Below are 24,602 nucleotides of genomic sequence, written 5' to 3' on the forward strand. Positions count from 1 at the left end.
GAGAGGCAGTGACTGTACCAAGGCCACTCGGGCATAGCTGTCAACTTTCCCTTTTTCTTGCGAGGAATCCTATTCGGAATAAGGGCATTTCCCTTTAAAAAAGGGAAACGCGGACAGCTATGCACTCGGTGAGCTTTGTGGCTGGGTGGAGTTTTGAACCCTGGCCTCCCAAGTCCCAGTCTGACATTCTAACCACTGGGCTGCACTAGCCGATTCTCACAACCAACATGGCATGCAAGGTTGTGAGTCACTGGTTTATGTCAGCTTTACAGTGGGGGGAGCTGTGATCTGAGCCCCCTTGATCTCACTTCCATTCACTGTTGCTACTATTTTGAAATACGAAGGATGCAGTTTAAAGGAAGTTAGTCATCTTAATTAGGAGCATATGCCAGGCATATACATTAATATGTGCTGTGTTTACTATGTGGCTGGTATTAATCCAACGCACAGCCAGTTGGCTGAATTGGTGGTAGAAGGAGCCAATTTTAAGTGATGGGGCTATGGGTTCACTTACTGTTTTGACTATTTTGAGTCTGTTAAGCTACGGGTGGCGCTGTGGGTTAAACCACAGAGCCTAGGGCTTGCCGATCAGAAGGTCGGCGGTTCGAATCCCCGCGACGGGGTGAGCTCCCGTTGCTCAGTCCCTGCTCCTGCCAACCTAGCAGTTCAAAAGCACGTCAAAGTGCAAGTAGATAAATAGGTACTGCTCTGGCGGGAAGGTAAACGGCGTTTCCGTGCGCTGCTCTGGTTTGCCAGAAGCGGCTTAGTCATGCTGGCCACACGACCCGGAAGCTGTACGCCGGCTCCCTCGGCCAATAAAGCGAGATAAGCGCCGCAACCCAGAGTCGGCCACGACTGGACCTAATGGTCAGGGGTCCCTTTACCTTTTAAGCTACTAAGGAATGGGAGGAGATACTAACCAACCTGGAGGATTGGGGGCTGTGAGATGCTCCTGATTAAGATATTAAATTCCTCCTCCCACCCCCAGTCACTTAGCATTTCTGTGTCCACTGAGCATGCTCAGCCTTCATTTTTATTTATCACACCATGGGGTTCCCTTGAGCTCACAGATACCTTCTCCATGTGTTTGGATGGTGCAGTTATGGCTGTGTAAGATCTGGCACTCTGAGAATTGAGATCATTTCGCGTGTTTATATATGATACCAAACTGTATTGGTTCGCTCTTCTCAAATAAAGGTGATATGGGATGCACCTGACTGTTTAGCTGATAAGAATTTCAGTTCCAAGCCTAGGCACAGCCACGGGGATAAGCGTTCTTAAAATCCTGTTGAGAATTCAGCTGGAGAAGCCAGGCTCCCTGTGCAAAAAGCACCGCCTGTAATCAAATTAACGGCTAGGCTGGCAAACCGTCCGTGGAAGGCTTGAGCTGCTGACTTGGTGGGAGCTCACGGAAGAGACAGGCTGGTGCCAGGGCGGCTTCCATGAACTTCTGTGCAAATTGGCACCTCGCCAGGCTAGGTTAATGAGTTCTCCGCACTGAAGTGTTCCAGAGTTTATTTCCCACCATCTGGAAAATGCCTGCCCCTTCCACTGGGATTCACAAGGGTTCAGCCAAAAGAAGGGATTATTAAAAACTTCAGGACTGGAAAAAAGAAGCAGCAGCCACCACCATCTGCTCAACTTTGGCATGGTGGGAATGGCTGGCACTTTGCTCATCTCCAGCGGAATGGCTCCTTGACGGCACCTCGCCGCAATGGCTCTCCATTTTGATCACATTAGCCATATGTATTTCGGATGCTGGATGCATCGCCACTGCCACAGGAAAAGGGTTCTTTTTAAAAAAAATAAGACTCAGAGAAGGTGCAGGAGAATAGCAGGCAAAATAGCCCCTTCTAAAAACTGAAGCTGGCACCCGCCTGAAGATTGGCTTCTTTTAAAAAAACAGAATCCAAAAGTATCTCCAAATAAATAAGCGAAGACCTTTTGTTTGCAGTTGTGGCCTTGGCCACCCCAGGCAGGTTTCTTGAAGAATTTCCCACCCCAGTCTTACTAAAATGAAAATAAAATATAAATATAAAATATGGCAGCCCTATCTCTGGAATCACAGAAGCAGGACATGGAAGTCGTCTCCTATCCTTTGTTCAGGGAGGGATGGGCCATAGCTCAGTAGCAGGGTAAGCCGAGTGGGGATTTGAACTTATTGCTAATGGGTGGTACAAAATAAAATTAAAAAACAAGCAAGCAAACTTGGGTCTTCCTGGTCTCAGCTGAACACACAGACTTTTGAACCACACTGGCTCTTTTAAAGTGACTGAGCTGGGTTGCAAAGCTACAATCTGGATATCTCTCTCTCTTGAAATTTAATGCTCAGTGTATGATCTGTAAAAAAAATTTTTTTGGGGGGGGTGTATACATATACAACAGAGCCAATTCAGTTTGACAGAATTGTAGCTAGTGACTGCTCCATACTCAAAAGCCGAAAAGCAGAATCAGAGCAGAAGCTTCTATCAGTTCCTGTGCTTCTGCTGCTGCAGTCTCAAGCCCTAATTATCTATATCTAAATAATTTTCCAATCTCTCTCACAGGCTGTTCCTTATTAAGATCTCAGTAGGCTTTAATTTCGGGGTAGACAGAGTATCAAATCACACAGGCTAAGAAACAGTGTGCAGGTAGCTGCTCTCTCTTGCTCCCACATGTAGACACAAAACACACAAGTGCCTTTTGTGTGTTGTGTTCTTTGCCCCTCCCCCCCGGCCCCACGAAGTTCGGCTTTGGGCATCCTTGCTTTGTGAAGTGGCCAATTAAAATCCACTTTTGATTGAGAGATTTGAGAGCTGTTGAGTTGCAGGTGAGCAGGGTGAGGCAGAAGATGGCAAAGGGGGCCAAACCTAAGTGTGAGTGGCCTTAAGCAAGTCTCTCTTTCTCTGAGCCTTTGTTCTTCATCCATAAAATGGGAAGAGCAGCAACCTGTTTTATGGAAATTGTGGCAAGACTGGGGAAAAGCCTTATTGGGCTGGTTGTAGTCTGTAACAGGGAGCAAAGACAGTTAAAACCAATTCTACATTATTGTCTGGATTTCTTCTACCAGCCAAATCAACTCCTCAGTGCTAGGAAGCCTGCACTGAGTTGTGACCAGGCACCCCTGGTGAAACCAAGGAGATTGCTTCTCTTTGTCTTCCCCTTCTTGGGAGAAGTAATTATTGGTGTCTTCCTCCTTGCTACCTTATTTCCCTTCTGCTTGAAACATTAGTTCGAACTCTAGCTATTTATATCAACTAACTAACTTACTTCTTCATATTTCTGTTCAAGCCTCAAAACTAATTTTTACTCTCTGCAAGCGATTTTGTGGGACTAAATATTTTTAATCACAGTAATTGCATGGTGTTTTTTGCTAACTCCCCTAAGCAAGCAAGATAATATTGGGATTTACTGTTTTGATTGTGCTCATTTCACCCAATTAAGTAAGGTGAAGTGGGTGCACCTAAAATAATCGTGCCTATTCCAACAATGTCTGTGGCGTGCAATCGTCTCCAGCAAAAACTCCCCCCTCGCCACCAAAAGAGTAGCGCTGTGAACTTGCAAGTAAGATACAGGTACATGTGTACATGTGTATACATGAGTCACTTGGGATAACAAGTGCTTCCTCACCCCTTCCTTCTGCTTCAGATGGCTGAGAACAAAAGCAACATGCCAAACCCCTTGTCTCTTATTCTGCCTTTGCAAGCATCCTTTGAAGCAGGCTAGTGAGCCAGAGATAGTGATTTCTATCAGGCCACATGCACCCGGAGCCAAGCAATGAAAGGTGCAGGAGATTCAAACAGAATCATGGCAAATTGGCACTGTGCGTGGATGTGAGCTGCATAATGGAATTGGGGGGGGGGGTGTTTAAGCATCCTATCCTGTGGCCCTCACCCAAGTAGCAGCTTTTAGGAAAAGAGAGAAACATTGGGAGATAAAATCAAAGAGCCCCTGTCTTGTATGTAATTGGCTCGCAATAAGCTTTTATGGCTGAGCAGAGATGTGAACGTGGATGTCCACATCCAGACCCCCAGTGCGCAGAGGCGGGCTTAATAACTGTGATCGCGGGGCCATGTTTTGCCTTCCTCCCGTCTCTTGCTGCTTTCATCTATCCAACTGAGCCGGGGGTGGAGGAGGAGGCAGTAATAAACACAATTCAGGCCGCTTATTGCCCAGCCGTAATCATCAAATTTGTTTTTCATCAGCGGCAATTTATGAGGATGTTCATTGCATCAGTGTTCACAGTTCACTCTGTTAGGCGTAGGAGCAAGTGGCAATCAAGGGGGAAGATTGGCTTGTTAGGGTTTTGGATGCGCGAGCATTTGCAATTTCCTCCGCTGAGCTGTGCAGCAAAATACCTTTGGCAAATCATCAGCCGCTCTATTAGAAAGTCGCCCTTGCTTGTTCTTGGATGAACCTGAAATTGGGCTTTCTAATAGCCAAAGCTGCTTCTCACTACGTCTGGCTGGTACACCGTCATCACAGACTAGGTCTCTCAGCAAATATTTCTAGATTGTGTAGAATAGGAAGGCAGCAGAGAGAGTCCTCCTGATTATAACCCATGCACCAGTTTGTAAGAGGCTACATCGGCCTACTGCATAATTTCCTTTTTCCTGGAGGCTTGCCTCTTTCCGATGTTTGGAAGGCCTTAATGTTTGGGATGCGGCTCAGAGAACAAATTAAGCTCAAAGCAGGGTGTATACATGTGTTAATATTTAATAGCAAAAACCAATATAGAATATGCGCAAGTGCCGCCTATTAATTTGTCTCAGATCATACACAAAAGGATCTTTTCAGTTCCCATCATCCTCCCTCTCCCCAGCCCAAGTACTTTTATTCTTCATGGTGTGATCCACTGCCAACAGCATCTCAAGGGAGAAACTCTCATGGAACTAGGGTTGTGTGCATACCAAGGCCTGGAGGAAAAAGCACCTTGTGTCTTCCTTCATTTCAGTGGCCTCTGCTTCTGGCACCCTATGCAGACCTGGGCAGTAGTCCTCCTTGACTGCATTTGCTTGTGCTGAGTTAACAGGAATGGAAGGATGCAGGTGGGGGTAGGTCACTTACAGGGGATGGAGGTGCTTAACCCCTCCTCCTGCACCTGCTGGTTCCTTTCCACCTACCACTGATATTCCTCCCTGGACAGTTCCCCCCCAAAATAACTAACTTCAGGTTTTCCAGCTGGAGATAAGCTTTTTAAAAAAATGGTACTTGAAGGTGAAAATAATCATCCACCCATCTTGCCAATCCTGTATCGCAAGCATCTGCTCATCCCATTAGCATCAGAAGGGAAATATGGGGCTGGAAACTCTGCATTTCCCTTGTAAGATCTAATTTCACTGTCTTTGGCCAAATCCTATTCTGCGTTATTCTCCTCTGGATTAAGAACTCAAATGCTTTTTTATGGGTTTCTTCCACATGCTACTTGCAGGCAGGGTTGGGGAAAATGTTGAAGTTTGGAGCGAGCTGGTGAAAGCTGTTCTTAAGTTTCACCACTAAGACATCAACAGCCCAGAGCCATTTTGAACAGGCACGGCAGTATCTTCCAGGGGACCTCCTGGGTTCCTGTGACCTTAGTTAAGTGTATCTCCTCTTCATGCCTGAAATGTTGCTGTTTATAGGATGGCGGGGAAAGTCTGACCTCCTCAGGGAATTCAAAGCCTGACTTGCAACCTCCTTAAAAATCACTGCACGGAAGCTGCTGAATAAGCCTTGGAGAGTACCAGTGCATCCAAGCAAACCACTGTACAGTAATTAAGGGCTCCAAAATTATCCTTTAATTTTCCAGTCGAACCAAGAGGAAAGCAACGTAAGCAGCAAGGGAAAAGAACCGGCTCAGAGAGGGCAACTTCTACTTCAAGCTGTAGGCAAAGGGAGTTTGCAATCTTGTGCGAAGAGGAGAGAGCAGAGCCTGTCCTGCAGTGAAGGGCAAAACCCACAGTGTCAGCGTTGTATTGCCCCTCCCCTCTGACCTCACTCCCTTTCGATAAAGGTTATAGAGAAGCAGACAATATTTCTAGGCTTTCCAAGGTGAAGGGAAGGGAGGTGTCTATGGAGCTGGCTGACCTAAGTCAACGGCCAGAATGTGACGTTGGCCCCCCGTTTGGAAAACACACAAAACCATAGTTTAAGGAAACCCATGGTTTGATATGAATGAGCAGCATTTGGGTGCAAGCTGTTCAAAAGTCTTTGCTCCTGTGGCTGTCGCACTGGGGTGGGGGGGACCAAAGGCTGGCTGTGGTTTACGTGTAAACTAGCATTTGTGGTTTGTTTCCCTTAAGCAAACCATGAGTGGTAAGTCTAGGGAGAGAATGGCTTCCATTTGTGGTTTGTTTGGTGAGAAGAATACCACAAGTGTTGGTTCACACAAAAAGCAAAGCAAGACACTGGTTTCTTTCCTCTTTGGTGCAGCAACAGAAGGAACCGGGGGAAACGGATGGATGGACGAAAGTGGACTTCTGAGCAGTGTGGACCAGCATGCTATTCATTCACAGCAAACCTCAGTTTATGTTTAACTATGGTTTCATGTGATCTGCAAACCTCGTCATTATTAAGAACAGATCTGAGCTAGCTGTGGCAGCGATGTGCTAGACTTTTACAGAAAGGTTACTTGACAACTTTTAGACATCATCTTTGACCTGGTTGTGCTCAACCTGAAGCCTGAAGGACAGCAAACTGATATTCTTGCAATGACAGCTTGGAGTCTGCCCTGCTGACCACACACTGGTCCTATAGCCACCTCTGCCAAGAAAGGTGGCAGACCCTTCCCTTGCAGAACTAGCTACCTATGGGCTACGTGGATCAAGTGTGTTCTGTATGAGCAAACACAACTCTCAGGCTTGCTGTAATGCAATAACTGTCCTTGAGTTGCAGCCACTGAAGAAAGTTGTAACAATCCAACTTCCGCTTTTGAACTGGAGAGAAAAACCTTGAAAGAAACCAATGATCCCCTATTAGATAGCTAATGAGCTTTGCGGATTTAGAGCCAGCATCTCCAGGGAGACCCAGTGATATTGGTTACGGATGGCAAATGGTCTTCTCTATTAATCAAGTGGTAACATACCACAGAGTAAGCATGTAAGCCATTACTGAGCTGGTCGACTGCTGAGTGGTGCAGAGAATATTTCCACAACCAACTGAAATACCGCGGGGAAAGGAGTGACAAACCTTTCCTCACTGCTTGGCTAGATGATACAGACAACCGGCTGTATACCACGGGAAATGGTATAAATCCAAAGCAGTGGAGCCATGTGGCACCTGGCACTCTCTCTCCCCTTCCCATACAAACCAGTTAAATGCTATTCAAGATGGTGGACAAGCTTCATCTGCAGCTTACCTGGGAAAAGGAGAAACTTGGAAATAAGGGCAGCTGTATATCATGATAGTACTGGAACAATCAAAAACCACTTGATAGGAAGGGGGCAGGAATCTCAGCTACGTCTGTCCCTCTCATTTTGACAGCTAGAATTGAATTTTAGTTAAAAATTACTTATCAGTCTTTCTCAATGCTGTAGATCCAACTAGATCAAGTGAACAACAGGTACCCCTCCTTTTTTCTACTCCCCTCCATCACGCCCAGCTAAATCCATCAAAGCTCTAAAGTGACAGGCACACCAGCCATTTGCATTCCATTTCATCATGGTGACATTTCTTAATCGCATCTTGCCACATAACTGGCCTCTAACCCACACCCACCCAAAAAACCCAATGGATAATATTTTCATGAAAAGGGCATAGACCCAAATATCAAACAGACACCCCGCTTTAACAATGCAGCGCCCAAAACAATGCAATTCTTGTTGGCTGCAAGCAAGCATGAAGCTTCTCTGGCTAGCCGCCCTCCCACAATGGCATAAATTAAACAGTGGTGATTTTCTTGTCCTTGGTGGCTTGCTTGATAGCTGCCTGCTCACAGATTATCTCTTTCAGGCGCTGGAGCCTCATGTTTTGGGTGGTTTGGTCCCCAACGCCAGTCTGGCTGCGGTGCAATAAGCTCAGGGCATAGATGTACTCCAGCTCAGTGTATTTCACTCCTTGATCCACCACCAGATTCAGCAACTCATCTGCGGTGTTGTACAGCATCTCGTAGTATTGCCTGCAATGCAAAGAAGAAAGTTCCACGTTCACTTCAGCTGTGCTGTCAGCTGACTAAACAGGAATCGCACTGACAGTTAGAAAAGAAAGAAAGGGGAAAATGGAGACTATAGATTAAAATAAGAAAGAAAATTAAAACGAGTTCTGTGTAGGAGGTTAGGGTTCTGGGACTAGAATGGATGAAAATCATTTTCAAGAACTATTATCTGCCTCCAGAGGAAGAGCTGTCCTAGTGGAAGGGCTGTAGCCCAATGGTGGTGGGTCTATTTTGCATGCCCAAGGTCCCTGGTTCATTTCCAGGTAGGACCAGTAATATCCTCCATCTGAAACTCGGGGCAGCCGCTGCCAGTCAGTGTAGGCAACACTGCGCTAGGGGGACAGGTGCTTAGACTATGCCTACCTTCTCCCACTCAACCAGTGCAACCCAGCCTATTTGAAATGAGGAGGCCATGATCTGACACTGTATTGAGTAGACAGGGGGCTCATCCATGCTTCCACTTGTTCCATGCCTAGAAAGCAAGGTTTGAGTGGTTTTCTGCTTGTCCCATGTTTTCTAGGCACGGGTCCGAATTCTTTTCTGTTTGCCCCTCCACTTTCCCTGGCAGAACCTGCTCTTTCGTGCTGAATCGCAGCAAACGGCAATCTGCAGAAAACCCAATTGACGTTTGCTCTGATTCAGCGGCAGAAATTGGGTTCTCCCAGGGGAAAGTCGCGGGACAAGTAGAAGACTGGATGAGCCCACAAACTCCATCCACAGGAGGCCGAATGGCTGAAGTTGCAAAAGGACATTCTGACCAGAATCCAGAACTCACTGCTTCCAGGAGTTACTTGCCACTCCTTAGAGAATCAGATTATTTTCTAATTAAAATAAACAATTAATATAAAGGCAGTGGTGCGGGGGCTGGGGAGAGAGAAACCTGCATTTTTAATTGGTTGCAATTAAAACCACTGCCTTGTTTGGCCTGGTGTTGCCTTTGGCCAGCCGGCCTACGCATGTGGAATTACTCACTCGATTAGCCGCTCAGCTCAAGGTTTGCCTCCCCTGTCTTTGAAAAGTATTAATAAATATTGATCAGGCGTGCTTCCTGTTTGCCTTTGCCAAAGCAATTCTGATAGGCCTGCTCTCCTGATGTTATCAAATAATGAAATATGAAAGAGAGAGAGAGGGAGAAGAATTCGCCTCTTGATTAGCCTTTGTTCCCTTTTCATAGTTTTTGCTTCCAGCCGTCAGAAATGTTTTGTTTGATTTTTTTAGGAGAGGCTAGAGAGAGGCATTCTGCCCAGCAGCACAACTTTTAAATCATCAGGAAAACACACACACACACACACACTGCATTTTCTGGTCTAGGTGCTTCATTCTAAGCTTCTGGGGAGCCAACAAACCCCTCCAAACAGGAAAATCACATGGTGCACCTACAATCATGGGAAAAAGAAAGTGAACCCTCTTTGAATTCTGTGGTTTTACATATCAGGACATAATAGCAATCATTTGTTCTTTAGCAGGTCTTAAAATTAGGCAAATACAACCCCAGGTGAACAACAACACATGACATATTACATCGTGTCATGATTTATTTAAGCCGATGGAGAAATCAAGTGTGAAAAACTAAGTACATCCTTACTGCTCCCGTAGGAATTAAGAGGCTAAGTAGCAGACAGGGGCTGCTAATCAAATGCCCTTGCTTAATTGATCATCAGCAAATGTGCCCACCTCTATAAAAGCCGAAGTTTTCGCAGTTTGCTGGTCTGGAGCATTCAGGTGTGTTTTAACACAATGCAAAGAAGGAAAGACGACACAATGCTCTTAGAGAAGCAAGTGCTGCCTCCCAAGAAACAGGATTCTAAGGTAATCTCCAACCAATTTTAAGTCCATCATTCTACACTGAGAAAGATTATTCAAAAGTGGAAAACATTCAAGACAGTTGCCAATCTTCTCAGGAGGGGACGTCCCAGTGAATTCACCCCAAGGTCAGACCGTGCAATGCTCAAAGAAATTGCAAAAAACCCAAGAGTTACATCTCAGGCTCTACAGGCCTCAGTTAACATGTTAAATGTTAAAGTTTGTGACAGCACAATTAGAAAAAGACCAAACAAGCATGGTTTGTTTGGAAGGGTTTCCAGGAGAAAGCCTCGTCTCTCTAAAAAGAACATGGCAGCATAGCTTTGGTTTGCAAAGTCGCATCTGAACAAACCACTTCTAGAACAATGTCCTTTGGGAAGATGAGACCAAAGTGGAGATGTTTGGCCATAATGCAGTGCCATGTTTAGCAAAAAGCAAACACAGGAAACCAGAACAAGCACCTCATACCAACTGTCAAGCACAATGGTGGAAGGGTGAAGATTTGGGGTTGTTTTGCAGCCACAGGACATGGGCACCTTGCAGTCATTGAGTCGACCATGAATTCCTACAGACAAATGTTTGGCCATCTGCCCAACAGCTGAAGCATGGCTGAAACTGGGTCATGCAACAGGAGAAGGATCCCAAGCACACCAACAAATCTACAACCAAATGACTGAAAAAACCCAGAATCAAAGGTGTTGCAATGGCCCACTCAAAACCCAGACCTCAACCCAATTGAAATGTTGTGTGGGATCTTAAGAGAGCTGTGCATAAACAAATGCCAGCAAACCTCAATGAACTGAAGCAACGTTGTAAAGAAGAATGGGCCAAAATTCGTCCACAACAATGTGAGAGACAGATAAAGTCCTACAGAAAATAATTACTTCATGTTATTGCTGCTAAAGGTAGTTCTACAAGCTATTGAATCATAAGGTGTACTTATTTTTCACACATGACTTTTCTATTCTGGCTTTATTTCTGTTAAATAAATCATGACACAGGGTAATATGCCATGTGTTGTTCATCTGAGGTTGTATTTACCTAATTTTAAGACCTGCTAAGGAACAGATGATTGTTGTCATGTCTTCATATGTAAAAACCACAGAATTCAAAGAGGGTGCCCTTTCTTTTTCCCATGAGTGCATTTGCAGACTGCAGGTGAGAGATCAAAGTTTCGATTCTCCCCACAACGAAAACTTGAATGTACAAACAAGCATGTCTGAAAAGGGGTTCCTTCCAGCCTTACCACCTCCCCTCACTTCCCATGCAGCCCATTTTTTCTTTCAAAAAGTCTGCCCAATTTTACACTGCTTGTATGTGCAACTTGTTGGAGAAGGAGGAGAAGGTTAGCAGGCTAGTTGGAGAGACTTGGTGGACCTGATGTGATGGGACCTTGCATTGTGCAACGGGGCTGTAGGATCCAAAATGCATCAAAAATGTTTGCTTTCAAGTTCCTAGACCAGGCATAGGCAAACTTGGCGCTCCAGATGTTTTGGGACTGCAACTCCCATCATCCCTGACCACTGGTCCTGTTGGTTAGGGATGATGGGAGTTGTACTTCCAAAACATCTGGAGGGCCTAGTTTGCCTAGACAGCCTCCTTACACACACAAGGAGGGTGACAGACATTTATCAAGGGTGCAGTGCCATACTGGCAGAGGAATGGATATGCCAAGCAGTGATATGTGCAAGGCAAATTGTGTGGGCCATTCTCCAACTGAAGCCATGTTCATTAATTTCAGTAGGTATACTCTGTATAATATGTAGTTGAACGCCACCCTATGAAATTGCTCCCTAACTGACCCTGGTTGCTGCATTCCCCTGTAACATGGGACCAAAGGCAATGCCAGGAACGGAGTGCAAACCCAAGGCCTTGTCGACCCCAAATAACCCTAAAAACAGCAGCAGCCGCCAAGGTCTAGCTGACTGCCATCTGAGTTTACATCATTTAGTCCCCCAAAAGGAGAGTGGCATTGACTGTGGCCAATCATTTGGGGTCAGAGAGCCAATGATGACGCTGATGCAGCTTGTGGAGGGGGGTGGGAAGGAAGCATTGGACAATATTAGAGGGTAGTGACTACCATGCTCTTGTGCGGTTGGTGGCCTCCAAATAACCGAGAAGTATTGTAAAAACAGGGATGCGGGTGGCGCTGTTGGTTAAACCACAGAGCCTAGGACTTGCCAATCAGAAGGTCGGCGGTTCGAATCCCTGCGATGGGGTGAGCTCCCGTTGCTCGGTCCCAGCTCCTGCCCACCTAGCAGTTCGAAAGCACGTCAAAGTGCAAGTAGATAAATAGGTACTGCTCCAGCGGGAAGGTAAACGGTGTTACCATGTGCTGCTCTGGTTTGCCAGAAGCGGCTTAGTCATGCTGGCCACATGACCCGGAAGCTGTACGCTGGCTCCCTCGGCCAATAAAGCGAGATGAGCGCCGCAACCCCAGAGTCAGGGGTCCCTTTACCTTTACCTTTATTGTAAACACATAGTGCTTCTCCAGTCTGAAATCAGCCCTGCTTAAAAGGATCAGGAGGGAGACAATGAGAAAAGCCTTTGCTTCAGACCTTGTAGAACCATTGACAGCCAGAGAAAATTCTGGGCTAGATGGACCAACGCCAGGACTCGGTGGAAGACAATCTGTTTATATGCAATAAGGACACGATCGACAAGCAACTTCCATTCCAATTCCTACACAGAACCTCTCCTACTGTTGTTTATTTATCTGACACTATCAATGTACACAGAAAGCAAGAAGGAGAGCAAGAGGGAAAGAAATTCTGCCCCAAAGAAATTCTTCATTCTAAGGGCGTGCACGGGGGTGCGTGGGGTGGGGAGGGGGAGAGACCAAAAGGGGATATAAGCAGAGAGGAGGCTGGAATGGGAAAGGCAAAGGCAGCAAGCTACTTTCCGCAGACAGATTCAGGAATGTTTGAGGAGCTGCCTTCTTCAAATTAAATGCAAAGCCCCCCTGCTCCCCCAGCCACCATCTTGAGAAGAAATCAAATCTTATCCAGATCAGGATTCAATCAGGAATTTCCCCTGACTACCCCTTGAAACATTTTGTTTTGTTTTGTTTTGTTTATGCAGGCTAGCCAGGGTTAGAGGTGAAAATTAGCATTTAAATGGAGAAAAGTATTGATGGCACTCATGGGAGATTGTTTCATCTTGGCTGCCTTTCCACTGAGATTATTATTATTTTTAAATATCTAGGGACTTTCCTCCAAGGCAGGCAGTTCAAGATAGGCTTGCTTCTCCCCACAGAGCTTTCCCAGGAAAAAAAGAGGCTTTTAAGAATTGCACCAATATTTTATTTTTTAAAGGTGTGGTTCTGGTTCAAGACTCCATTTGTATGTTCTGAATAGGAAGGAAGTTGAGGAATCAGTTGCTGCAGAGTCCAGACTTGTCTCTGATCTCGTCTCCAGTGACAGGGCAGGAAAAAGACAACAGGACCGGAGAGCTGGGTTCTGTTCTCGAGACCCTTGGCTACTCAACGGCTGATAGCAATGGGCTGGATTGACCTTTAATTAGGCCCACAGCCAGAAATTGCACAGTGAAGAGGCCCAAAGCACAGGAATCATTGAAGAAGCTCACAAACATAACAGAACCTGAGCAGTAAAATTAATTGAAAACCAACAACTAACTTAATAAAAAATGCAGCATCATAAACAAACTCCACAGATCAGACAGCCCCAACAGCCCAACTGAATGAAACAGCTTTAGTGGTCCTGAAGGCTACAGAGAAGGGGCTAAAGCAACCTCCCAAGTAGGGATGGGGTAGAAATAAATCCGCTCAGCGTGCATTTAAAGGTGAACCTACCAAATTCACACTTTCAAAACAATACACAAACCACGAGGCTGCCATTCTTCACAATTCACACTTCTCTGGGTTCTGCAGATGAGTAATGCGTACAGACATGAATACAGTGGTACCTCGGGTCACATACGCTTTAGGTTAGGATGCTTCAGGTTACAGACTCCGCTAACCCAGAAATAGGTTAGCAGCTGGAGGCCCCATTAGCTAAAGTGGTGCTTCAGGTTAAGAACAGTTTCAGGTTAAGAACGGACCTCTGGAACAAATTAAGTACTTAACCCCGAGGTACCACTGTACATTGTGGTAAAGTGTGGCTGTCATGGACCGGTTGGATGCAGAGGAATGGCCTCTCCAGAAGAACTTAAGAGGTGGGTAGGAAGAATCATGCTGGAGCAGCTGGTCTTTCAGATATACTGGATCCAAAATGGACCTGACTTTGAAGGCGATAACCAGAACTTTGAATGGGGTTTGGCAGCCCACCAGGAGACAATGCAGGTTAAAAAGCAACAGAGTCGCATGCCGCATATAACCGGCCCTCATCAATCGTTCTGAGCCAGCCATAGTTTCCAAACACACTCATTGCCATTCCTGCAAAGACAAAGCCCTTCTAACATGCAGGAAATGGCTGGCCAGGGGATATCACATGACTAAGTGGCCAGCTATGAGGGGATAGGGATGCGGGTGGCACTGTGGGTTAAACCACAGAGCCTAGGACTTGCCGATCAGAAGGTCGGCGGTTCGAATTCCCGCGACGGGGTGAGCTCCCGTTGCTCGGTCCCTGCTCCTGCCAACCTAGCAGTTCGAAAGCACGTCAGAGTGCAAGTAGATAAATAGGTACCGCTCCGGTGGGAAGGTAAACGGCGTTTCCGTGCGCTGCTCAGGTTTGCCAGAAGTGGCTTAGTCATGCTGGCCACATGACCCGGAAGCTGTATGCCAGCTCCCTCAGCCAATACAGTGGTACCTCGGGTTACATACACTTCAGGTTACATATGCTTCAGGTTACAGACTCTGCTAACCCATAAATATTACCTCGGGTTAAGAACTTTGCTTCAGGATGAGAACAGAAATCGTGCGGTGGCAGAGCGGCAGCAGCAGGAGTCCCCATTAGCTAAAATGGTGCTTCAGGTTAAGAACAGTTTCAGGTTAAGAACGGACCTCCGGAACGAATTAAGTACTTAACCCAAGGTACCACTGTAAAGCGAGATGAGCGCCGCAACCCCAGAGTCATCCACGACTGGACCTAACGGTCAGGGGTCCCTTTACCTTTACCTTATGATGGGATAAGCAACCTGGGGAGATCCAGTGAGTCAGCAAACAGTCATGTCCTACAGCAGCAGTCATACTGTGTGTACACTCTTCACCTAGGGAATTTATTTCATGGATAAATGAATTCTCCCCTACCCCAAACTAGACACTGCAGGTTAATTAAGGAAGAGTATGAGAGTCAGGTTAACACCTTCAAACTCGCTGCATGTTGCTTCCAAAAGCATTCTCTGACTCAGGGTCCTCTTAGCCTCCCACAAAGTGCTGTGGCAAAGCAGGAAGGAAAAATCCCCTCCTTTGCCAAGTGGAACTTTATAGGGCATTAAAGAAACACCCTCCACACTTATCTAAATCTTTAATTAGTTCTATAATATACTGATGATATCAGGCCTAATTAAATTTATACAGATAAAGGGCAATGAAATTCTAACCAAGTGAGCTGGAAAGTACATATTAAACAGTAAATTTAATGGTTCAGGCCGATAAGTGCAATTTCCTACACAAAAACTAAATTGAATTTAGTGTGTTGTATTCAAATTGATTTTGCATGTGCAAATTATTCGGGAGGAGGGGCAGGGAGGGAGGAGAGAGAGAGCTGGGATCTTGTTCATATATCAGTAAAACTGCTAATCCAGTCTATTTAAACATCACTTATTAATGCTTGCCATTGCACGTAAGTCAGACAGATTTGCATTTTTACTGCACAAAGGACAAAAATTATCTGAACTGGATGCCACTTTATAAAGAATATTAAGCGACTTCCCTCCTTGCAAATAAGGGGGAGAGGTGGAAATGAAATGCCTCCCTGAAGAAGAGGAAGGAGACAGTCAGCACTTTGGTGGAAAAGGCAACGACAAGAGTGCGCCAGTCAGCACAAAATAAAATACAATTTTAGCTGCCCGCTGGGAAGAACAAATGCAGCAGAGAGCAGCTTGGCGTGCTTAACGCAAACTGTGTGGGAAGTGGACCCAGATGCTGAAACAAAGGGGCTATTGTGATTTATCATGTATACAGCGCTTGTAATCACCGGGTGCTTTATTATATATAGTGGCTTTGCCTTCAGAAGAAACCATGATCCCATTTCACAGACAGGGAACTGAGGCTGAGAGATAGCTTGGTGGCAGATGAAGCTGATTTGTACGAAGACCGTATGGCTCAGCATAGCCTTCTTTGGCTGGAAGGGACTCTCCCAAGGTCTCAGGTAAACCAGGGTTAAACATCTTGCCCAGATGTAGGCAGAACATGGTATCAGGTCTTGGACAGGAGAGATGGGATCAGGCTCAATATAAGAGAGCAGGCAGAAGGAGGGGAAATGGGAGGGCAAGGAAGAAGGGCGTAGAGAGAGGATTCAGGGAAAGGTTCAAATAGAGGCTGAAGGTCACTTAGGACCAGAGACCCCAAACCAGGTGCAGGAAGATTAAGATGAGGATGAGGAACAAGGAAGTTGTTCTGGGCAGACATAGTCAACAAACCAGCCAAATGTCTTCTTGGGAATGATATATTTGGATTGGGGGAAAGCTGAGGGGTGTAAAGGCCTGGAGAGCCAAATGAACCCCAGCTGTGCCCCATTCCAAAGCAGCAGGAGAGGACCATAGCTGTCAACTTTTCCCTTTTCTTGCAAGGAATCCTATTCGGAATAAGGGAATTTCCCTTAAAAAGGGGAAAACGTTGACAGCTATGGACAGGACAGAAGAGAAGATTCTGATGGCCAAAGGCAGAAGAAAACATTTTGGCACCTGGGTTGGAAAATCCAAATGACCCCACTAATTAACATGGGTAAAATCTGGGAATACTGTCTAGGGCCATGCAAGCTCCACTGAAATGAACCAACCTTGGTCCAAGGCAGCTCTCGTTACTTTTAATGACCCCAGTGCAATCCCAATGGGCTTGTAGGTCCCAAACATCTGGAAGGTATCAGCACTTGGTGTTCCTAGGGGGATGAGAGTCTGCTGCGTCCACAATTCCCCATAAGGCCTCATACTTTGCATCCTTAAACATGAATTCCATCCACTTCAGACTCTTTTGCTACTGGCTGTTGCCCTTTATTTGCAGTGGTGATGCAATTTTATATGGAGTCTATTGTATGCAAGGCATGGAGCTTAATAGTGTCAGGTGTTAACACAGCTACGCACAGCAGATTGCACTGAAGTTCTATATCCTTAATAGAGTAGATCTCTGGTCAGTTTTTTCTTTTCTTTTCAAGAAAACAACTGCAAACTACCTCTGCAGATTGCAATAATACATTAGGAGAAAACTGCAGAAGGAGAGAGGTTTTTGGAACATATTGCTGCTCTCCCTCAGTCTTTTATATCTATAAGAAAGAAAGAAAGAAATCCATCTAAGACAGTGATGTCCAAACTTTTTTCAAAGAGGGCCAGATTCGATGAAGTGAAGGGCTGTGAGGGCCGATCAAAGGGCCAACCACAGTTGTTAACCATTTTTTAGGATTGAAGTTGTTGAGCTTTTTTATGATTTTACCCCAAAGTTGTTAAGCATTTTTTAGCATTGAAGTTGTTGAGGTTTTTAGAATTTTACCCCAGGAAATAAACTGCCAAAGGGCCGGATTAAACTGACCGGCAGGACAGATTGAGCCCCCGAAACGGACTTTGGACATGCCTGATCTTAAGAGGTATACAAAAGGGAGCCATTATGGGTGGCTGATCAGCATGCGTGTTACCTGAGGGAGAACAACAGACCCCAGTTCACATGAGGAGTGTTTTTGGAGGCATGCAATGTGTGCCTGTAATCCTGGCCCCAAGAACAGTTCACCAGCTAATCCAGTTCTCCACAAACAGGGCTGAAGGAAGAATAGAAAGGAAAGCGCGAAACCAGCTAACTGGATTGTGGACTGGGCTTTATTTGACAAATACAGGCTTATCCACAATTTACTCAAAAAGTAATTAGATTTAAGCTAATACAGTCACAGTGTGCCTGTCAGGTAGACAGATGCATATCAGGATCTAGCTTAGCTTATCAGTTCTGCCAAGTAATGTTCAGTTGCGTAGCGCAATATATTTTGCATTCAACTTCCCCCGTCCCTGCACCTCCCCTCCCATGCCAAAAATGAAAATCTGCGCTCTTAAATCTCTGCTAGCGGCAAATGTTTATTCTTGGCCGCACAGAGCTGGTTGATGGTGCGGTGGATTGGACTGCTGCATTACACACACACACACACACACACACACACACACACTGCTGAAATCCCACATCTGATGTGTGAAGTTCAGGGCTTCCCATCAGGCAGCTCACAGATGCCACTCTGAACCGTTCTTAGACAGCCTCCATCTGCCAGATATGCTAATCCAACGGCAAAAATCAATAATCTCCCTCTTTAGTGCCATGCTCTCTGCTTTTCTGGCACAGTGTTTCAAAGGTGCGGCAAAAGAACAGAGCAGGAGAACTGCCTTCTTACAAAGCCATCTGAGCTGTGGGATGGGCCCCATTGAGGGCTATGATTTGCTTGGTGGGGTCGTTTTCTCTTACTCCAAAGATGAGCTCTGAAGGTGGCTTCCCTCCCTGTTTACTTCTTATTGCACCTTTCCATGTTTAGATGCCCAAGGCAGTCAACAAGAAAACCGTAAAATATACAGAACACAGCACAATAGCTTATCGAAAACTACAACGATGAACACCACAGATAAAGACCAGCAGCCAGCTCTGAGCTAAAGATAAATAAATATGCAGCAGTGCAACGGCATAGAAAAAACATCGGTGCAATCAATCAAAGTCCCCTGGAAACAGAAAGGTCTTAGCCCGTAGATGGAAGGCCATTAGAGGGCTGAACCAGATGCAGCCGAGGTGGGGTCCACCTTTGAGATTAAAATAGGGAGTGGGGAGCAGGATGGGCATCAAAATAGAAGAGGCTGGAGAGAAACCCATAGACTCTAGGCTGGAACATAGCAATGAGCATGGTGTTTTGCAAGCCCTGATGGATCCGACAGCTACATCTTTACCTGCACGACACCCAGATCTTATATGACGTCAGGGCATAGCTGTCAACTTACAGATTTGAAAATAAGGGACCAGCAGCCTCAAAAATAAGGGATCAGCAGCCAAAATAAGGGATCAACAATTACTTTGATAAAATACATATTTTGTTGCGTGCAAATGGCTTTAGATACCTATTAGGTCCATAAATTACCATAAAGCATATATTCAACACAAAAAACAGCAACAATTTGTTGTTGACAAAGGACAGCTGGACATAGAAAGGGCCCCATTACCTTCAGTAGCTTAATTTAAGGGACATCATCAATAAGGGACAGCAGCGGGACATGGCGCTGGGATAAGGGATTGTCCCACCAAATAAGGGACACTTGACAGCTATGTGTCAGGGGTAGGACAGGGGTGTGTGGCTCAGCCTGGCCAAAGCGCTCCACAGGCCACACGGGGAGGCCTGATTGGGCCCACGGTAAGGTTACCAGATTTTTTTCAATGAACGCGGGGGCACTTTTCAACTTCCATGGATTTTGTATGGGGACTGATTTGTAAATCCGGGGAATGTCCCTGGGAAACGGGGACACCTGGTAACCTTAGCCCATGGGCCGGAGGTGCCCAACCACTGCTATAGAGGGCTCTCTTGGGAAACAGAGGAAGGTGGAATGCAGAAAACATGTAAGGGGTGAAACGAAACCTCACCTGGCTGGAGAACTGCCTCACTGTGTGGAAGTGTCCCGCACCTCACTCTTACAATCTGAATCTGAAGAGGAGGAAGCCTCCACAAAAAGTGTACAGTGCTCAGCTGGTCTATTTTAGCCATTCCCAAGTGATGCCTTTGTGCTCCAGAGAACTGTAAGCATTGGGGCAGGGGGCGGGCGCAGCATCCCCCGACCAAGGTCAAGTGACTCTGGATAGAAGAGAAGTGTTGTTGCTGGCTTATCTTGTTCTCTGAATAGCTTCAAAAGCCTCTCCTGACAGCTGAAAAGTTCACCGCACCAGCTTAATTTAATTAAGAGGGAGAGATGGACAATGGGATATGCAAAACGTGGGATTAAGTGGTCCCACTGAGGTGTACACTGAAACAGAATGATACCACCTTCTGCGAAATATCTGTTACTGTCTACGGAGAGGCAAGCATGAAGCAGCATAGCCTCCTATGGTGAGGTGAAAACACCTTGGTGGCAGAATGTCTCCCCATCTTCTTTAGACGGGCTTCCCGGTACAAAGAAGTAGCCCAGAAAAAAGAGTTCCTCCCATTCAGAGATCAGAACAAAGTGACAGACTTCTCCTTTCAAGTTGACAATTCAATATTTACCCGCCTTTCTTTTTAGGCTGTGGGGAAAAATGGGAGGGATGCAGAATTTGCAAGCAGAAGGTGCTTCTTCTCACCCTGCTTCTATCTTGGACTCAGCTACACTGGCAAAGAAAAAGTGCTTTATATGTGTTGTTTATGCATTCTAACACTGTGACACCAGATGGCATTGTGGAGTTCTGTTTTTGCCAACCCAATTTCAAACAAAGTTTGAAATACAGTGGTACCTCGGGTTAAGTACTTAATTCGTTCCAGAGGTCCGTTCTTAACCTGAAACTGTTCATAACCTGAAGTACCACTTTAGCTAATGGGGCCTCCTGCTGCTGCTGCGCCACCGGAGCACGATTTCTGTTCTCATCCTGAAGCAAAGTTCTTAACCTGAAGCACTATTTCTGGGTTAGTGGAGTCTGTAACCTGAAGCGTATGTAACCTGAAGCGTATGTCACTCGAGGTGCCACTGTACATTTAACTGATGTGTCTAGATCCAGCCCTTGTCTCACCCTACACTCCTCCCCTCTTTACCCTCCTGTCTCTTTCTGACACCTCCGTCTGCCGGAGAAGGACAGCATCTCCATGTGCAAGAGGGAAGCAACTCCCTTTGTCCCCAGGCATCTCTCTGTAATGGGAATAGTTCAAGGAGGGCTGATACGCACATGGTGATACACACCTCTGTGGGATGGAGAGCATTGCAGCACATGCCCAGATGGTGCTTTGTTTGAGGGGGCAACCAGAGTGTGATCCTTGCCAAGGTCCCAGCTTGTTCTCTGCCTTGCTGCTGCCCCCGGATACTTGTCTTGTTGCCCAGCCTGCTCCTCTTGCCTGATGGTCCTCCAACCTGCCAGCACTGCTGACTGATCTGCCTACAATACCTGGTCTGTTATTCCAACACTGGATTTGCTGCACCCCTTTGGGTCCAATGCTGCATTTGGGGAGAAACCCAGAGAGGGTAAGATAAAGGACCCCTGGACGGTTAAGTTCAGTCAAAGGCGACGATGGGGTGCAGCACTCATCTCGCTTTTCAGGACAAGGGAGCTGGCGATTGTCCACAAACAGCTTTCTGGGTCATGTGGCAAGCATGACTAAACCGCTTCTGGCGCACAGAGGACTGTGATGACTGCCAGAGTGCACGTAAATGCCATTTACCTTCCAGCCGCAGCGGTACCTATTTATCCACTTGCCCTGGCATGTTTTCAAACTGCTAGGTTGGCAGGAGCTGGGACAGAGCAATGGGAGCTCACCCCGCTGCGTGGATTCGAATTGCTGACCTTCTGATCAGCAAACCCAAGAGGCCCAGGGGTTTGGACCACAGTGCCACCCGCGTCCCACTCAGAGAGGAGAAGGGAACCAAGGGGCCAGGTTCTTTGAGTGGCGAGACCAAGCTCCTCGCCTATTCAAGGGTTGGTTGCAGGGGGTGAGTTTTGATTTGGCCCAGAGACTGCCAACTTCTGGTGCCTGTATTCCTACTCTGCCAGCACAGCCCCTGGCAGAGGAGGAAGAGGAGGCTGAAAGTACTGGATTCAGCTCCCATGTGAAATTTCTTGTCTCTGAGAATGTGAAAACAGGTTTCCTGTAGACTGAAAAGGTCATCAAACAGTCAACGCTCCCCTTCAATTTCAAAAATTGCCAGGTGAGAAAAGGTCCTCCCCACCCTTAAATTTTCACCCATCAATGTACCCCTGACAATGGTATTTTTAGCTGAAGAAAATGGAATTGCACCTCTTCATTAAGAGCAACCAAATAGCATCCACATTAAGGCAGTGAAAATCATTACCAAGGCCGCGAACACCTTTATATTTAAAAGGTTAGAGCAAAGGGATTAAAAGTGCCCCCAGGAAACGTTCAAATGGCGAATCTACATAAAATCTTTGCTGCAAAACGGGAAACCACCTAGAAGAGAAAGGCAGTGGTATGCAGAGGGCAGGCAGGCTGGAGTATTAAATGCCCAACTTACTGCTAGGTGCTCTACACTTTTGAACAGGCTGCTTAAAAGAAGACGAATGTAGATTATTTTAGAAAGTTTGTGCAGCTCATTTACTTGTTTGACACACTTATATCCTGGAGAAGCTAGGGGATTGAGGTTGCCTCCACAAGCAGGTCACCTGAAGGAGCTCTGAGCTACAAAATCAGGATGGTCCTGGCTCAAAGCAACGCTTGGCCAGCACCACCCTTACTCCACTGCACTTGCTGTTTTGGGATAATAAGGATGAAATGGCGAGAGACTGGTGACTCCGCTGATTGTTGTTGTTGTTCAAAAAACAAACAATTCAATAACAGCTGCAGGGAATGCCCCCCGCCCTGACCCAATGCAATCGGGAGTGGGACACTGTTGGGAATAGTAGTGAACCCTTTCTTTCTGTGAAAATGCTTGCGAAGCATGGACAACTTATAAACACCATCTCCAACTCCTTGAAAGATTCCATTATTGGTGTCTCTGAAAATTTTTACACATCACTTGAGAAGACAGGTGGACTAATGCCAGTGTACTGGAAGAAGCAAAGATCACCAGTGTTGAAGCGATGATTCTTCAACATTAACTTGGTTGGACTGGTCATGTTGTGCGGATGCCTGATGATCGTCTTCCAAAGCAACTACTCTATTCCGAACTTAAAAATGGAAAGTGTAATGCTGGTGGTCAACAAAAGAGGTTTAAAGACTCTCTCAAGGCAATTTTTAAAAAATGTAGTATAAACGCTGACAACTGGGAAACACTGGCCTGCGAGCGCTCCAACTGGAGAACAGCCTTTATTTACCAAAGGTATCATGGACTTTGAAAATGTTCAAACACACTTGGCAAACCTTCACCGTGATCACCTCCTGCCTGAAAACCTATATCCCCACTGTGGAAGGATGTGTGGATCCAGAAATGGCCTCAACAGTCACTTACAGACTGATTGTTAAGACTGTGTTCATGGAAGACAATCATACTTGGCTATGTAAAGGTAAAGGTACCCCTGCCCGTACGGGCCAGTCTTGCCAGACTCTAGGGTTGTGCGCTCATCTCACTCTATAGGCCGGGAGCCAGCGCTGTCCGCAGACACTTCCGGGTCACGTGGCCAGCGTGACAAGCTGCATCTGGCGAGCCAGCGCAGCACACGGAACGCCGTTTACCTTCCCGCTGGTAAGCGGTCCCTATTTATCTACTTGCACCCGGGGGTGCTTTCGAACTGCTAGGTTGGCAGGCGCTGGGACCGAACGACGGGAGCGCACACCGCCGCGGGGATTCGAACCGCCAACCGTGCGATCGGCAAGTCCTAGGCGCTGAGGTTTTACCCACAGCACCACCCGCGTCCCACTACTTGGCTATGAGTGAACACCAAAAAAGGAGGAGGAGGAGGAGGAGGAGGAGGAGGAGGAGAAGGAGAAGGAGAAGGAGAAGGAGAAGGAGAAGGAGAAGGAGAAGGAGGAGAAGGAGAAGAAGAAGAAGAAGAAGAAGAAGAAGAAGAAGAAGAAGAAGAAGAAGAAGAAGAAGAGTGAACCCTTCCTTTCTGTGAAAATCCCCATCCCCATTTCCCCAGATAGGTTGGGTTGTTTGATTTAAATCAGGAAAACAGTTCAGGGTGGGCAGACCCTGTGGGGCTAGCATCCCCAGTCCACTTCAAAGGGTGCTGCTTTCAGTGCATTCTGTTGTTGTTGGGATCAGTCTGTCTTGAAAGACAAGGGAGTGTGCCTCTGGGGGTGAAGTCCAAACCACTGTGTTAGCAGCACCTAAGTGATCTCTAGGGGGCACTCTATGGGGTGTGTGTCTGGAGATCCTGGGCTGCCCAGATGACAAGACCCCACCATTGGCCTCACTGATATGGTCCAAAGGAAAGAAGAGCAAGACGCTTGGCTGCAGAAGTTGTCGGAAAGAGGCGTACAGGGGATTTTAGGGACTCCACTCCAGATTTCTAGGAGAAGGAAAACAGTGGACTGCTGCTGAACCCCGTGGTATTGGAAAATTAATTCCCCACAGATGGTAAGCCCACCTCCCGGAATGTGGATGATTTTTGTCACCTCTCTGAAAATAAGCAAAACCAAGGACTGTGTTTTTTATGTGGGTGGCGGCAGGGAGGTATTTTTGGTGCATGCATGTCATTTTCCTTCCCTCTGAAAAAATTGCCAACACTAACATTTCAGCATTTTTTGTCTCAGCCCTGGTGTGCACTGCTGCAAGAGTGGAAGTTTTGCCTCTTTATAAGCAGACACAATATTTCTGTTCCACGACGGTCGGGCTGGTGGAGTGGCAGAAGTGGCTTATTTCGTTCAATAAGACGAAAGGGGGGAATCCCCTTGTGGAGTGCGCCTATTGGCGGATGCCTGTAATGTCACAAACCTACCTCCCCTTACCAGCCTCTAGAGCAGCTTTAGTAACTCTTAAAAAAAAATGTTTG

The 24,602-nt window shown here is 46.4% G+C and overlaps 1 protein-coding gene across 1 annotated transcript in view; it reads right to left on the bottom strand.

The window, feature by feature from the left end:
* Positions 1 to 4,677: 4,677 nt before the first annotated feature.
* The window catches only part of EXOC4 (exocyst complex component 4), a 349,341-nt gene continuing 329,416 nt past the window's right edge, over positions 4,678 to 24,602 (bottom strand). The window contains exon 18 of the mRNA XM_081022722.1: positions 4,678 to 8,074. Coding sequence (XP_080878848.1) covers positions 7,837 to 8,074 — 238 coding nt within the window. The 3' untranslated portion in view covers positions 4,678 to 7,836. The remainder of the gene's footprint in view (positions 8,075 to 24,602) is intronic.

The sequence above is a fragment of the Podarcis pityusensis genome (genome assembly GCF_964106645.2).
Source record: "Podarcis pityusensis genome assembly, chromosome: 10".
NCBI lineage: Eukaryota > Metazoa > Chordata > Lepidosauria > Squamata > Lacertidae > Podarcis > Podarcis pityusensis.